Here is an 18253-nt window from a genome sequence, read left to right on the forward strand (position 1 = left end):
CATGTAAGTATCATCAACATTTGTGAATCACTGAGCTTATTTTGTGTCTTCTTCCAAAAGTCTACGGAAAAAATGCATAGACTTTCGATTCAGGAAACCAAATTTCGGGTTGGTCTACGAAAATACGTCCTCCCTGTAGCACTCTTTTAGTCTATGTCTCGTGCTGATTGTAAACAATGGTTTTAAACTTACTCTGTTGGCTTTTGTCCTTGTGTTTGAGTTGTTGTAACTGTTGTTTCGCTTGCTCCTGGTCTCGTAGACGCTGCTCCATGTTAAACTGCAAAACGACAGAATGCAACAGGTTTGATAAGTGGCAAACCACATACAACATCAAGACAGCTGCATACATAACATAGAAAAGTACCTATTTTAAGTGTCATATTTGTGTATAAACACCTGACACGCAAGTTAACAGGAGGATTTGCATGCGTGGAAAACTAGTGTGGATAGAAAACTGATATTGTTCATATTAATACAAACATATCAGATATAAATGTGCGAAATTAAATAAAAACAATATACTAATGATAAAATCATTTACTGTAGTAGCATCACTAGTATGTGTTTTCACCTAGACTGCGTATGATTATTATTATTTTAATGTTGAATAACGTCACACTTATTCCACTTATATCAGCTGTAGTTCCAGGACGTCCTGGCTGCACTGGGATCAGAGTGATGTCACAGTAAGTGTGTGTGGCTCACGTACCTGTATATGCTGCATCTGTGACTGGGTGTACTGGGAGCAGTGCTGCGTATTGAAGGGACTGAGCAGCAAAGGAGGGTGCAGAGGGGACAGGATAGCCGTGTCCGAAACCGGACGCACCATACGGTCGCCTATACGCAGGTCCATGGGGGCGGGGCCCGTGGGCGACGACAGTGAGGTTTCTGTGTGGAGAAGAACAGAAAAGTCAGTCGATGTAAATGTACGATTATTTTCACCACCATTAGTATTTTAGTCGTGAAAAAACTGCTTAATATTCTGATTTAGAGACCGGAGGGGAAAATAATGCAACCCTCTCCATTGACTTTCTATTGCGGGAAGCTGCCTCCTCGTCATTTCTGACTGATAACAAAAAACAGAACAATGCCTGAAAGCTGCTGTGTGACGAGGTTTACAGCAAACAAGCTAAAACACACCATGTCACAATTTTTTATAAGCTACCGGACTGTAAAAGCCAGACTTTAAGTGGACAAAAGTGGATACAGGCAATAAGCCGTGAAGCATGAGCAGGAAGAATGGGTCAATTGCGGTCAAGAGGTTATATCGGCTAATATAGCTTTCGAACAGCTTGTCCCTCCATCGTTTTAGTTTACAAAACCACAATATGACACGTTGCGCTCCACGTTGTCGTTAAACGCTAGTTTTTTGGGATCGACAGTTTATAAAAATATAGTTCTGGATGTTTTAGCTTGTTGACTGCTTGTCACATAGCAGTTTTTAAACATAGTTCGTTTTTGTTATAAATCAGAAATAACAAGGATTTGAGGGTTTTCAGATTATGACGCGTTGCCCTCCGTGTCTTGAAATAAGGTCTGATTTATTTAAAGCGCCAATCTGTAACTCCTGCCTCTATAGCGCCATCTCTGTTGAGACATAATATTGCAGTTAAAATGTTAAATCATTATTATACGCTTACTGTAGTGAATCAAGATGGTATAAAGGCAGTTTTGAACACAGTTTTTATTTTAAACCAATGCATGTTACAGACTTCTGGGGCAAAATATAAAACACAAATTAAAAAGTCACGTTCTTTAGCCCGTTATTTATGTAATGCTCTTTAAATGAATGACTACACATTTCCAGAGGAAACATGTGGAAAATAAAAATGAAACTGAGCAAAGAGTGTGTTTGTGTGGAAGAAAGCGCATGTTCCAGTTTTCCCTTACGGCACATTCCACAGTGATATAAAGATGGGCTCCTTTCCATAACTTTAGCACGCTGCTTTAAGAATATTTGCATAGTACCAGTGACTCAATGGGAAGGACTGCCTCACCCTTACAACAAGCCTTTCATACAGATCAAAACACACAAACACACTAAATACAGCCCTGTTCATTTTGGTATGTATCTAGAAGCTGGCGCATTGCCCATGCGATGCCTCAATGTGTTTATCAATGTCAGACATCCACAACGGTACTTCCGCTAACATCTTTGATTTCCTTCAACTCTATTTCGCTCATGTCTCTCAAACCGTCTGTTTCTCGGCCCCTCAGCAGAAGACTGACTTGGAATTTGTGACTAATACCCTTTCGACACCCCAACGCACACTTACTAATGTGTTCCTGTGCATTGTGACTGCTTGGTCATCATTATTCTGAAACAAAGTCGCAGAACAAAAGAGCTTACAACAGCACACCAATCAACAGCCTGGAAAATGACTCATGAGTGACATCATACAGCGCAACCGAAGAACAATGTGTACCTACGAGCTGCCGTGTTATGCAAGAGGAACAAAACTTGAAAATGTGATCAGTAGAGAAGACATGAGGTGGTAGATGATGAAAGGATTAAGAAGAACCGTAAGACGACAATACGCCCAAAAGTGACCCTGTGCGAGTACAGGACGCCCGTCGGTGTTGTTTACATATGTAGTGATGTCCTGACATGCTCTGACACAGTCCAGGATCTCCTCAGCCCCATTTTAGGATCCTGTAATGAAGAGGAGGAACATCTTGGCACTGCACCTCTGCATGCCAGACGTGTTTTGGGTTATTACCCTCGACATCTACCGAATTCCCACCCAGACAAGTACTCTAGATCTGCAGCGCTCTACTGTATCGTAACGGAAATAACATCACTCCCACATTTCTTTCCTCAGCATTCCCTTCCTGATAACAGAACATTCACTATATTCCCGCCTGGATTGGAACCCTGTTCTGAAAATCGACCTCTACGGCAACCCAGGTTTGACGGCTCCAGGAAAGTAACTAAACTCCCAGAGGAACATGAGACAGAATTGTGCAATGTGGTGTCTTCTGATCTCTGAGTGCTAGAGAATACCTTTCCAAAAAGTAGTACAGTGGTAATAACGTGTTTTTGGGCACTATGATGAAGATACTGTTTTAAGGTCTATTTTGAAGGTCTTCATATAAGCTTAAGGAAACATGTATGGTATGGATGGTATTATGGATGGCATCGTGGTATTACTATCTGCTACCATGACTGTACCACAGTACTGCCTCAGTACATTAAAGTAAGGGTTAAATGGTTGTAATTACACCTGTTAAAGAGTTTAAAATGTTCTGTACTTTACATTACCTACACCTTATGAGTGTGCTCATGAAAAAAAAAACTTTTTCCAGAATGTATTGTGCTGTTTATTTGGGCGTCCGTTTTGTTTTTAGCGCCCAGTTCACTGAAGTAATTATATAAATCTGATAATGACAAAATCACACCCGCTTCACTTGCATAGTGCACTTCTCCATCTTACACTTGGCTTCTGTGCACTAGGTTCACAGTATGCAGCAGACAACTGGCAGACTTTACAAAGATTTTACTACGGCAAAATCCTTATTCCCGAATCGCCCCACACTGAAAAGAACACAACGTAATTTGACAGAATTGTATGGTTTCTTTAATGTAGATAAAACTGTTCTTTTACTAAGATTTTTACAGATATGTTAAGTCTTTTTGAAAAACGCTTTGAACCGTCAAATTACAGAAACATACTGCACAAACGTGTCGTTTTCTTTTTTACTGAATATTTCTGGCCGCCATATTTCTGTTTTTTAAACAGGATTTTTTCACCGTATGTCATGTTCGCACTGCCTTGATCACTAGAAACTGCACAGAAACAGTACTTTACGAATAATACTAAAAAGATAAGTTGATACAACGTTGCATAATTAGCACAGAAAATAGCAACGTTTTCTATGATAATAATGACAATGACTTGTTAAACTACATGTTGAGCCGTTGTGTATCCAGCTTGACTAAATTAGACTTTTGCAATACAACAATACTGGAACACTGTACAAACATGTTGGAAACAAACACACATTTACGTTATTTCACATAGTTTGTGCATGCATTTTTGTACTCCTACCCAGACAGCAAAACAATACTGCGTTTCTAAGCCAGCCCAACAGAGAGCTCCAACAAATACACTAATAAATGTGACAGACAAGCAGATGTGCGCTGGAATGCACACAGGAATGTATGTGTGTGTATGAATATGCGTGTGTGCGCATCCGATTCTAAGGAAACTGCGAGTTGGGGAATACGTTGGTGTTTGAGACCTTGCAAAACAAAACCGGTTGTTAAATGGACAGCTCGACCCAAAATAGAATTTTTTTCATCTCTAATTCACCATTGCTCTCATTCCAAACCTGTTTGACTTTCTTTCTTCAGATATTTTGAAGAATGTTGATAACCGAAAAACGGCGGTACCCGTTGCATTGGTTTTGTGTCCACACAATAGAAGTCAATGGGCGCCGCCATTGTTCGATTACCAACAATTGTTGAAAACATTTGGGAGAAAGTAAGCACACAAAAGAACTAACAAATGACACTATGGATATTTTAATGCAATATCTTACATATTGTGCCTTTATGCACAGCCAATATGATGACCTGCTATTCTGTGTATCATGATACAATAGCGCTCCTCTCGTCTTTGCAATGCTCCTCAATTTTTGGAGAGGTCACGATTAAACTTAAGCAAGTATTTTACTGTTAATCCTCCATTTTGCTGACACTGCGCTAACAAAAGACGAACACATGAGGATCACTCCCATTGGTAGTCGCTCCTAAAAGTCACACAACACAGCCATAAAGTTTAACTTTGACATGCCCACATGACATCATCATGCCCTACTGTAAATGAATGGTCTCCTGATGCTTTGTGAGTCATTGACATGCATTGCCTATTCTTGTCAAATCCGAAGAGACCTTTCTCCAAAAACAAGTTAATGATGTAATAATAATCCGGTGCTAAACGGGATTATAAAATAACCCTCCCTTCCGTTTTTCCTTGTCATCGGCGTCACAGAAAAAAAGTAAAGTTCATGTGTGTAACACACACCTACTTCCAGCCATCTCACGCCCGGACCTGTCTAACCAGCATAACCAGTTAAAAAAAACCTTCCTCAACACATTCTGGCTGGAAGTCAAACAGAGCGTGTGTAAAAGAGATTGAGTGGGTGTGTATTGTTATAGTTAGATGCTGACTAACTTCAGAACTCAAAATTCTAAAATAACGTTTACAGGTTCTATGATGTGTAACCTGCTCGATGGAGGAACTTTCATAATCGGCATGAATCACACAATTAAAGGCTCCTGTTTGTCTGACTGTTGTCCATTTTTAATCCTAAAAAGAGTGAATGAATCATGAAAATGTGTTACTTTGCCTTAAATACAACAAAATTGATCTAATTCTCAAATCTCACAACCCCTTGAAGAGTGATCTGCACTTATGGGGTCTTGTTTATGTTGTGATAATGACCAGCTGACATGATCTCACTTATTACACCAGGAAAATAAATAGACATGACATGTTGATTTAGGTTGAAGTTATTAGGTTATAATTCGTGAGTAATACGAGACTGCTGAGTTTCATATCTACATCAGCCTATCTATGAAGACAATTGGTCAGTAGTTTTACAACATCATACAAAACATGGAAATGCCATAGTTGACCAATCAGAATCAAGTATTCCAAACAGCCGTTTAATACAGTGGTGCCCAACCTCGGATCCCCAGAATTGACAGACGAGCGCAAAATCACATTTTGTGGTCAAATATCAATGCAGAAAATCCATTCCACTAATCATTTTACATAAATAAATTCTACAAATGTTTATCTCTGTAACAGTTATGTGATCAAACTTAATTTATATGTTATAGACCACTTCACAAGAAGCACCACCAGTTACATTTTTATTCAACTTATAAATACATAGTATTTCGATTAAAGAAAGATGTTTATTTAACATTTTGATTTGGGTATAAATGTTCTGTTGGTTGTATTTTGTTCAAACGTTTTTGTAATATTTCTGGACCAGTGTTGGATCAGCGTTTCTTACGTTTTCCGAAGTGGTCCATAAGTGGACGTTTTATAAGTTACTGCAACTCATCACAGAACCTACCTAAGTATTGTTTTAATATCAATTTATATCAATAGCTTATCAATTCAAGTATTCAAAATGCTATATACAGTTCAAAGGTTACGGGGGAAATGAAGGGTCTGATACCACAGGTATTAAGGGTGAACCTCAGTATCGATCCAGTTCTGGTTGGGTTGTTTTAGGTTGTAGGTTATTGATGTCTAGCCTACAGCACTCAACCTCCATACACAAGTCCGGTCCAAGAACACCAGCTGCACGGTTCAGGCTGTGTTAAGCTTCACAACAACACACAAAAACTTCTGCCGGCCAGCAATGTCGCTCCGGTTACAGGAAAATGGGAACTCAAGAACAATAGAAGGCAAGCTGTCAATGTAAATCAGGAGCCCAGAAAAAGACCTGGTTTGTGTATGTGTTTATGAGTGTGTGCGGAGCTCAAAATAACACCAGCCAGCAAAACAGGAAGTGCGGAACGAATGACATCTGCTCTTACGGGGTCAGACCCCCCTCTTCCGTGACTCCCCTGCTGTGAGATGTTGATATTAAACTGCAAAATTGGCATGTTGATCCACAGCTTATCTGAAGCGAGAGGGAGTGACGATAGTCATTTCTTTCACTTGAATGGCTACTTCTGTTAGTTATGTTCACTGGACTGTGTTACCTCAGATTAGGATCAGAAACTCAGATTGACCTGGTTTGTAAAAGTGAAAGTGGTGATAGTCTGTGCATGTGTATGTGTGTACACGGGTTGGTTGATGGGTGGTGTATGTGAAGAGGCTAACATGATGTGTGCAACTTGAGTCTCAGTGCACTCCAAAGAGATTGAAAACAAGTCCTGACCGCTGTGTGGTCTGTCATCAGTTTCTAGGAGTGTGTTGAGTGATTGGAGTTTTTTGGGAACACACATACACACACAGCTACATGAGAGGACTTCTACAGACATCTTCAAAGCTTTTGGGATGGATGTGTGTTCACACTATCAATGTGAGATTAAAGTGTTCCCTCTTGACCACATACCGTTTTGATGACCCACGGCCAAAGTAACATTACATTACATACATTTATCTATATATTTACCTGATAAAATCCTCTTTGCTTTAGATGTTTAATCAACGAGGATTTTATCAGGTAAATACAAAAGGAGGGACCAGTAATTTAGCTGAATTCGTTCACTCGTTCACTATTTCCTATATTGCAAATACTAAAACGTCCACTTTATGGGGAAGAAGTGGATAAAAACGAGGGAACGATTTTGGACATCGACGTAATATATTCTTGCGTCTGATAGTACTTTCGCCAACATTCGTCATAACGCTTTTATTACACCTGTGTGGCTTTATGGATTGTTTGTTTCACCTTATTTGTCACGTTTATTGTATTAGTGTTTAATAAATCGAACAAAATGAATGTTCGCAACGTTTCTTGACTATTATGTTTACTACATTTAATAAAATTATCTCATATATTTAAAATAAAACACTACTGTATATAACATTCATGTAATCCGTATATTCTCAAAAAGTAGAAAATAACAGGAACAAACAGTATAAATGTGCATTCATGGCATTAACGGTCACTCCTCCAGCGTATTCTGATCAGACGGTTGATTCGCGCTGCATCATGGGAAATAGTAAGTGAACGAGTGTAGGGAATGTGTCTCAGAATTCAGACAACACTACAAAATGGCAGACACCCGATATAGAGCACTAGGAGGTAGGGGGAAAATTCAGACACAGCTTTTCTGATTAGGTGCCAGTGAATAAAAAGCGGGTAGTAACCAGAATATAATAGTTTTTTTGGGGGTGTTAATGTGCAAATAACCACCAACCACCGCTACAGTATGCGTTAAAGCAGTCTCATGCGCATATTTTACATTCTTCACAGTAAAGCAAACAGATTACAGCATATAAATCCTCAGGTATGCTTGCAATGTTTATCAATGAATTCCGAGCGTTAAAATCAGTGGCTGTATTTGAATTTTGCTTTATGATAAATCAGAAATAAGTGATAAAATCCTGTTTTAGTGACATTGAACCTATGCACTTCACCTTTACGATCTGTGGACTGTCTATGGACTACAACAAGTTACAACATCCACGTCAAGCGATGTTACTTTGCACAGAAAATAATGCTAACACGTACGGGTCAAGAGGTCTAGAGGATTTAACAGCAGAAATGTGAAAGCGATGTTTTGCTTTTGCTGCAAAGCTATCTTTATTGTTATATTAACGTCGTGAGGACAGTATTAGTCATAAAAGACAAAAACAATCAAATGTACCCTTCTAAAGTTTTGGACACATGTTTAGTATCTGTTATGTTACGTTATGTTTTGAGCTCAGCGTTATGCCAGTACCTTGTCATTTCTGCGTACGAGTAATAATACCGAAAGCATGTTAAACATTCATAAAGAAAAATGCTTTTAACGTGATTATCAACCACAGTACTAGAAACTATTTTTAGATACAGCGGCTCTCACATCATTGTACATTTTCATTAGTTTAAAGGCAAGATTCATTTCTGTGGAACAGCAGGAGTAAGCTTAACGTGTGCTTACATTTTGAATCCAGAATATTCCATTAATACATTTGTGCCTGATAAAAGAGCATTCCTGCGTCTGCACTAATCTCACAGTATTGACCTCTGTCAGGCCATCTCTATGTCCACAGATGCTGGAGATGAAAGCTTTCTCGGCGTGTGTGTGTGTGTGGGTTCATAGAGAGCTGGGGGGTATAGGAGAAAGAAGCTGATTCGAAAACCTGACACTCCTGAGAAAGTAACTCAAGAGGCCCCGTTTAGCCACGACTGGAGCAAAAATCTCACAAAGCTCCTGTCCGAGAGGCCAAACGCATACCTCACGTGAAATGAGGTTTGTGTTCGCTTTCTACTGCCGTGCACATAAAAATTAGTTTATGAAATAAAATAGTTTTTCTTGCTAAACTAAAACTTAATATGTTCGTATAACCCTAATAATGTCAATGGTTTGTTATGCAGAATGAAATACATTTAAGATGAATACAACACATTTGAAAATATAAGTAAACTTTTGTGGTTAATTTGTAAGATTGTGCATTTGGTTACCGAATTAAGACAAAGTCATACTGTATACACACATTAACATAACACCTATACATATATATATATATATATACACATGCACAAACACACGTATGCACACACATACACATAAAGTAAATAGATAGAATCAGTGAAGTTGGTTTGTTTAAGTTAGGGCTTCTGTTTATTGTGTCGCACTTAAAAATTGTAATTCACAAAAAACATTAATCGCCATGGAAATGGGACATGCACAGTTGCAAATCCAGCCTCTCACAAAACTTGGTGCACTGTTGCATTTAGTAGTCACACATATACAATCCATAGCGTAAATTTCCATTTATTGATTCCATTGAAAGTATCAGAATGTTAATTGACATGTGCATTCATCTCATCATAATGATTGCTTTTCGTAAGCAAGGGAAGGGTTGCGTTACAGCATTGTAAATCTTGACTTATTGATAGAAAGCAAGCTACTGTGATTTCAGAAAATCTTTAACAATTATGCTAGAAGGTTATCTATGAACGCTTTTTCACCTTCGCGCCAAATCGTTCTCATTGCTTAATCGTTCCACTCCGTGCCGATCCAGGCTAGCCGGTACGCAAATGGTTTCAGTTTTCATCGCAGGGCTGATGACGGAAATCTTTATAATGAAAACACAAACTTGGTAACACCAGAGACTGAGCTATAACGTCTCTGCATGCATTCCATTCAGCACGCTAGGACAACCCCGAGTCGAGAACAGTTTGTAAACGTGCCATGTCGAACCAGGCTCACATGGAAACATAACTGTAACCATTTCAGTCCGTGCTTAGAACGGTTTGGCGCGATGGTGGAAAAGCGATCTATGTTAGTCATCAAAATTGCCTACGGCGACAATATTGTTAACAAATTAAATCGATAACCATCTTATTGAATATCGTCACATGTCTAAAATTGTTACTATTCAAGTATCTAGCTATAAATATGTTGACACTTCAACTATACTTTTAACTTGCTAAGAAAATTTAGCTTTTTGCAGCTAGCTTAACAGCTAGCTTCATGTACCAGCGTATTCTTTTCATAAACTACAGTCAATTTACAACCAAACTACTACAACTTGATCTTTTAGCACTAGATACTCGGCTAGTGTATCCGTAGACCTGCTGACTGAAAACACAGAACAGGTAAGAAAGAGAGAGAGAGACAGTACAAGGAACTATGAAGGTAACATGATAGTCGCTTTGGCAGAAAGTTTCTAATCCAGCTCAACAGGACCGAGTTGTATGCACACACACTATTCAAGCGCATGTGTGTACGTTTGGGGTTATTCATACTTTACATGTTTGAAGTAGAGGGGTCATAACTTTACGTAAATACTCTCCTATGTTTGCAAACCTGTTTTCAAGTCAAGTGCACTAAAGGTGCTAAAACCTCATGTTAGGCGAGATGGTTTCTTGAATGATCTGGAGTTTATTTTTACTGTGCGTGAAGACACAGTGTGTGTGGTTGAAGTTGTCAAAAGCATCAGCCCTCTTCAGTGTTCGTGGCGTGTGCATGTGTGCAAAGCTGCGGGACATTCAAACTCTTGTTCTTGATTTTGAAAATGCAAAGGCTGCATACTGTTAGGTACTTTGTCTGTAGCTAAACAACGGAAGTCTATGATATTTCCCCATTTAGCCAAGTAAACAAGTGCATGTGTGTGTGTGTGAGGTCACATTAAAAGACTGTGGAACACAGGCTGATCTATAATGCATTCTGAGTATAATATTCCCACACTGTTCTGACACAAGTTTCCAAAACTGCTCATGTTCTCTGTGCGATGGGTCTAAACAGCACCACTGAAACATTCAAGAGGAACACGAGCCACAAAACACCACCAAAATATCTGCCCGTATCCTGTTTCACCCGGCTATAACAATAACAATTAACAATCCACCAACCGATATGATTCATTAATATTTACAGAATCCCTCATGCTTGAGTCCTGTCACACAGATATTTGAGAGACGACTTTACGTTGTAGATAGTCCTCAGATTTTAATGCAATATTTTTAAAGTATGTCTGACATTTCTTTCTTTCACAGTCTCAATAGATTTTTGGAACTTATTTATCTGTAAAGAATATATACTGTTCAACCCAAAATAAAACATGTGTCATCATTTATTCAATCTCATGTAGTTCAAAACATGTACATCGCTGCTGTCCTTCTGAAACCTCAGAACTCCATATTTTGAGCCTTTTGCCACAAATCATTATTATTACGTTTGTCACTGGGTTTTCCAAATATCTAACCAATAGAACGTTTTTAAAAGGTGCTTGTCAACTTTGACAACACAGAGTTTAATCATTTAAAGGACAGTGTTTGTTTTCCATTTCCTTAAAAATGGCAAATATAGACATCAGAGGTTTCCAGCGACGTTATGAATCTTTCGCGCGTGGAACACAAAATAAGATATTTTGAGAAAAGTTTCATTGGCTTTGTCTTCATACATCGAGGGAGGAAGTCAATGGAGGTCAAGGTTTTTGGTTACCGACATCCTTCAAAAATCTTCTTTTGTGTTGTGAGGTCAAAATGAAGTCATGCAGGTTTGGGATGACATGAGGTTGAGTAAATGATGAAAAGAATTTCTATTTTTAGATCCTTTAAAAGTGCTGTATATTTAGACAAAGGTGTGGTTTCTTCCTGTTTCAAAGAACAAAAAACACGTTTGCAGGACTGCAGTCAGAGGCCCCAGAGGCCAACACAAAGAACAAGGGGAGGTTTAATAAACAACAGAGGAGACCTCAGCCATTTTAATTAGCCACGCACACACACACACACACACACACACAACGTTTCCCCTGTGTGTGCTGGCGATAGGGCCTGGATTGTTTGGTTTCCTGCTCGACTGAGGAAACACTGGTGATTACAGCTCTAGTCATGCCTACCTCAAAAACAATCTGCAATTTTATATAAATAGCCAGGGGATGAAGTCCCCATTGCGCTGTAAAGCAACACTTCTCCCTCTCTTTCTCTTTCGGAACTATTATTAGTCAAGTGTGTTGCTCCCATGTGGCCGCCTTTGGTCAGTATCAACATCCTCATTTACGAAATACCGTTTTTTTTTTTCTGAGTCTCGCACTTATTTAACATCCCGGGTGCTATTCCATAAACGCCAAGTTAGTGGTGCCAGTTGCCATGGAATCCTTTATGTGTACATGTAAGAGAGAGAGAGCGAGGAGAAAGAGTCACGGTACAACTCAAGAGCGAGACACTCTTCCTGTTTGCAGACTTGGGCTTCGTTTCCTGTTCGTGACTTCTTGTATGCAGCTATTTTTGTTCCTGCCGGTTTCTATTGAGGTAGAGGGCAACAGTTCGTGTTGAAGTGCTGAAACGCTTACAAACGTGCTAGCGCTGTGACTTTAAAAAACCTGTAGATTTCTTCACACTGCTAAAACCCCCCGGCCTAAACCAGCCTGAGGTGGTTAGTGGATCTTTAAGTCTGACCAAACTGTTTAGACCGGTTTGTATCGGAGGGGTTTTGATCACGCAAGTTAGTTAGACACACTTAAGACCAGCCCACTTGGATGAAACCAAAGCTCCAGTAGACCACCTTAAACCAGCAAGGACCGGAAAACCATACCAGCTATACCAGAGAGATTTAACAAAGTACAAAAAAGGAAAGAGACGAATTCAGAAAACTATTCGTAAGAAACAAACAGCACAATGGAAGACAAAATTATATACGGTACAAGTTTACATTGATGCAGTGATGTACAATGATGTTCAGGCTAATGTTGTTCCATTAGCATGCACTTCACGTTAAGCACAGAAGCCAAACTTCAAACGTTGTTTTTCAACTAGGCAAACCAGACAAATGACACTGCAATTTCTGTTGGTCTGACATGTCGCAAAAAAAACCCACAATGTAAACTGTTGAGAACGAAAGCTGACCATTAAAAACAGTCGACTAATGGCTAATAGGCTAGCGTCTGATTAGCCTTGAGGGTTTAGACCCAAATCAGTCATTAGATGGAAAAACAAGTCAAGCATGTAAAGGCCTTTTCCGGTCAACATGATATACAGTGGGGTCCAAAAATCTAGGACCACCAGTAAAAATGCATTACCACCAATGTTTTATGCATACAAATTCAAGCAAAACTAAAAGGGATAGTATACCCAAAAAGATCCGTCTCACCATCAAGTTGTTCCAAACCTGTATAAATGTCTTTGATCTGTTGAACACAAAAAATGGAAGAATGTGGCAAACGAAACAGTTGTGCATGAACTATCCCTTTAAAGGGACAGTTCACCCAAAAGTAAAAAAAATTGTCATAATTTACTCACCCTTGAGTTGAGTCCAAACACGTGTACATTTCTTTGTTCTGATGAACACAGTTAAAGATATTTGAAAGAATGCTGTAACCAAACAGTTCTTGGACACCATTGACAACCATAGTAGGACAAATTACAAATGGAAGAGCCTCAAAACTGTTTGCTTTTTACATTTTTGAAAATATCTTCTTTTGTGTTCAACAGAACAAAGAATGTTTTCCTTCTATGGTGGACAATAGCTAGGTTTCCAGTACTATAGTTTTATGAGCATTTGGAATTTATGAGCATTTTCGCAACCATTTTACGCTTGATTGAGGTAATTTTTCTTTTTTGTGAAAAAGGGTTAATGAGAATAATGGGAGGGTAAACACATATGCCTAATATATTCCTTCAAAAAGTCTATGAGATGGCGTAACCTGACTAACCAGACTACTGATTTTCTTACACAGCATCTGAAATTTTATGATCATTCTTTAATGCCTGAGCAAAGTCGTCAAAGTATTTCTATAATTGCCTTCCAGAACTGTCACGACAACCTTTCCCAAACAGCAGGCATCCACAAAAGCATTAATTGTATTTAGTCTGCTTGCGCAAGTAATTACTATATACGAAAATGATCAGTGGCTTCTCTTAGTGCCAGTTTATTAGGAAGTGACGGTTGACTAGTTGGATAAAACGTGGCTTATTCTTCCAAATATATTTCTCTGTGTTCTTTAGAACAAAGAAATTAATAAAAATGTTGAACAACTTGAGGGTAATTGAATGATAACAGCATGTTCTTGTTCCTTTAATATCCCTTTGATATCCAGATGACATATTTATGCGATAGTCGCTTTTAGTGTCACCTCAGGTTGGACAAAATTATTTGGCAACTAAAGCATATCAGGGAATATTTCAATATGTAAAAACAAAAGAGCGTAGACTGACTACAATTACGAAACCCTTATTTTTAGCCGCATACTCCTTAGTTTGCTACTCAATAAGCTTTGTGCACTTTTGAATCAGTAAAAATTCTACTTCTGTTAACCGACAAAGGAATTTTTCATATTCTGCACTAATATTTGTAGTTTACTAACTGAGTCTATTGTATAAAAGGTCAGATTGTCTTGCTTCTATTGAGGCACACAGGATGCTTTTTGGAACATTCCCAATTCATGCCCGGTTCACACTGTAGATCAAGGCTTTTCTCATTAAAGCAACAAGCAAAAAAGCTATATTTTATAGATGTATTGAACATTTTCTATGCATGTCATGTAGTTTGAGATTCTTTGGGTGTGAACTGAAGCTCAGTTTTGAAAAGAAGTTAAGGAGTCTTGGCAAAGACACAATTCCTTCGTCGGTTAACAGAACTTGAATTTTTACTTCAGTGTTCAGCGTTTTCTCAGTGCCTGCCAGATTTGATGACCTTCATTTCTTTTTTGTTTCAGAACTCTTCTTTTTCTCAATCTTTTTACTTCATTTGAACGTAAAGTAAACACGCTTTTCAAAGCGAGAGTGGGATAAGCCGTCCTATTTAAATAGGCCTCCCTCTTTCAATTTTACTGTTGCAAAATGGACCTTGTGCAAGACAGGATCTCCAATTTTAGACTCATCTGACCGCATTCGCATACACCCTCTCTTTCTCGCTCTCTACTAATCTCACCATCTGCGTTAACTTTCTTAATCTTGTCATCCATCACTGCCGTCCTGATATTTCCCCATTCTACATGCTTCGAGAATTCTGCTGTGACATAATTTATGCCTTTACAGTTTATTATCTGTCTCTGTCCAGCACACACATGCTCTAGACTACTAGGCACTGGCTTATAAAGCAGCTGTCTTTTAAGGCGAGATTGAATCTAACAAGGGACTCGATTGAAGCGACACAAATGCGTGTGAGGCACACAGGAACGTTTATCTTGCTGATCTAACTTTGCAATTTACCAACAGGCATAAAAATACATTCAACAAATTTAATTAAACATGATCATTTTTACGCTGATCTCAACGGGATGCCGTCTGCGATTGCTTACATGGTGAAGCATACATGCGATGTTGCCAAATAACTGAGACAGCATAACCGTGCCGCAAACCTTTTGGAAAAAAGCACCAATTATCCTTAAAAACACTGCACACTAGGTTTAGATCAAATGAAATCTTAATGATCACATATCAAGAACATGTATAGGTTGGGCCAATACACTTAAAGGTGCAATCCATAATTTTTTAGAGGTCAAAATATACCAAAATCAGTTGTTGAGCAAGTACATTAGCGTATACAACCGTCTTCTAATGATTTAGAATTTGAGCTCTCTGATCTGATTTAGCAGAAAATGTCACTTGGACATCATATGACTTTAACCCACATGAAGATTTGTGTTTTAAACAGAGATGGTGACATAGAGGGAAAAGTTACAGATTACAACAAACGACTTTTACTTTGTCCCAGATTTTTTTATTTTAAAAGGTTTTAGGAAAAAAGTCTTTAGAGTAAAAGACAATCAAGGCAACTGGTTATATTAAATGAAACATATCAATGCAGGCGATTCAGCGTATATATTTGGGAAGAACCTAATAAAAACGATCATATTGACATTTCAGATTTATCATTGCAGACTTTGATGTCTTGGCAAATCTGAGCACAGCCTGAGATGTTGTTGAGAAATCTTCTGCATGGAGTTACAATATAACTTCATAAGAGATTTTAAAGAAACCTGATTTCTAATTTCCTTTCCTATTTACATTTCACTACATGTTGTGTAGGCATATACTAAGTGTGTATGTGACGAATAAAATTGTCAACGAATGAATCTGAGACTGCTGCTCAAGTTTAATTTGAAGTTTAACAGACCGATGGTGTTCTCACTATGGCTCCGTCTCGAGCGCTGCAGCACAGTCCACAGCTGTCTGAGTTATTCAGACCGCTTGCTTCCGCGGCAGCTGCTCAGGACGTTCCTGCAGCCAGCGCGCGTCTTTGTGTATCTGCGCGTGTGTGTGCTGTTCTGTGTATTTATAGCCGGTCGCAAATACTAGAGCATCTACAGATACACACGACTTGTGTATTCCTGTCAGCAACATGTGAAGCGTGTGCATGCATGCGTAAAGGAACGTGGATGGAGTGTTTGGACACTTTTGGAGTGTTTGTTATTCCCTCGCAGAAGTGGAGCAGGTCCCACTCGATCCTAGACTACTCTTAACAAGGACAGCGTGTTATTCTGGGAGATCGGCTCAGTCCACGAGTAGTTTAACTCCGATTAAGTCCAACTCAAAACAAAAATGAAACGACGCGGCGTTGTGTCAATGTGAGATTAAAAGATGTGTGTTATATTAGTCTGGTGAACTTGTAAGGAGCATTTGTGGTTGGAAATCTCAGTCAATTTAAGGTTTTGACAGACCTGCTATAAATCACCTTTATTGCACGGATCTCAGTTGTTTCTTCAGTATGAACTTCACGTTAAGATGTGATGCTACAACCATATCTCTGTGAAACAATTCTTTGCTGCCTAACATTTTGAATCAACTTGGCTTTACAAGTCATTTCAACTTTCTATTTTAAACTTAAGCCAGTTGTGAATTCATATAACTTAAAATCGAGTCAATATAACTTAAACAAATATATGAAATTGCTTGAATTATTTTGATGTGCGTAAGTAATGTAAAAGCTCAAATGACTTCTAAGCCACGTTGATAGTAATTCAAGTGATTTGAATTCTCACCCTCCTTTTAAACCAGTATGACTTTCTTTATTCCGCAGAACACTAAATAAGATATTTTGAAGAATGTTGTTAACTGGTCCCCATTACCAACTTTCTTCAAAATATCTTCTTTTGTGTCCTGCGGACCAAAGTAAGTCACGAAGGAATAATGTTGTTAAGAGTTTTCGATATTTGGTGAACTATCACTTTACTAATATAATTTTGGTAATACTACACAATAAGGTGCTATTTGTTAACAATTAGTTAATGCATTAGCTAACATATACTAACAATGAATCTAATAAAGCATTTATTAATGTTGGTTCATGTTAATTTCAGGATTCACAAATACATTATTCAAATCAAACACTGTCACTGTTAACATGAGTTAAATGAATAAATTAACCTGTGAAAATCTAGAAGAGACACATGATAGATGACTGCAGTCTATTTCTCATCTTAGAAGTCTCAATTTGATCTGGCTGCTGTCAAGCAGAAGCAATTGAAATATATGTGCAAACCTCGAAACCATTACAATTTCCTTAAACACACATGATCAATGTCGGAAGAGGTTAATAATAACTAAACTATTCTCTATCTTGCTAGTTGTTTTCCAGTTACCACAAACACATAAACTGCTGACCTACTTAGTGCATGAGAACCCTGTGGTCTTCGTACTAGCACGGACTGAGAAGTTCTAAGACGATTGTGAAGTTGCACTTGTCAGCTGATGCTACTAGACATCACCATGAGTGTGTGCGTGTGTCGGTTTATGTGTGTGAGACTGCATTTTATCCGCAGAAAGCCTTAAAATGAAAAGAATGTGTCTGAAAGAAGACGAAGGTGAAGGGGCAGGAGTGCCTCGGGTCAGGTCACGTCTATGAGTATGTGCTGGTTGGAATGGTGTGCAATGTATAGCCAAACATATTCTGTGCATGTGTGTGAACCGCTTGTAGTTACGCAAGCCTGATTGCATGAAGGTTGTTTCAAGTGCCTTCATCCAAATACTGTTATGGTTGGGCAACAGTCTTAAGAGAATCTTGGTTAGAAAAAAGTGACAACACGTAAAGCTCAAAGTCAACAAGAAATCTACATTATTTACTTTCCTAATACACGCATATTATTCCAAAGTTAAACTATTGTCTTTATAATCTTTCATCAAA

General features: G+C 38.5%; 1 protein-coding gene across 2 annotated transcripts in view; it reads right to left on the reverse strand.

Annotated features, from left to right (window-relative positions):
• hdac7a (histone deacetylase 7a) overlaps window positions 1-18253 on the reverse strand; it is a 66931-nt gene that overhangs the window by 28428 nt on the left and 20250 nt on the right. For both annotated transcript variants that reach the window (XM_079478328.1, XM_079478329.1), the window contains 2 exons: window positions 710-888; window positions 193-277 (listed from right to left, as the gene is read on the reverse strand). In XM_079478328.1, coding sequence (XP_079334454.1) covers window positions 193-277; window positions 710-888 — 264 coding nt within the window. The remainder of the gene's footprint in view (window positions 1-192; window positions 278-709; window positions 889-18253) is intronic.

The sequence above is a fragment of the Barbatula barbatula genome (assembly GCF_947034865.1).
Source record: "Barbatula barbatula genome assembly, chromosome: 17".
Taxonomy (NCBI): Eukaryota; Metazoa; Chordata; class Actinopteri; order Cypriniformes; family Nemacheilidae; genus Barbatula; species Barbatula barbatula.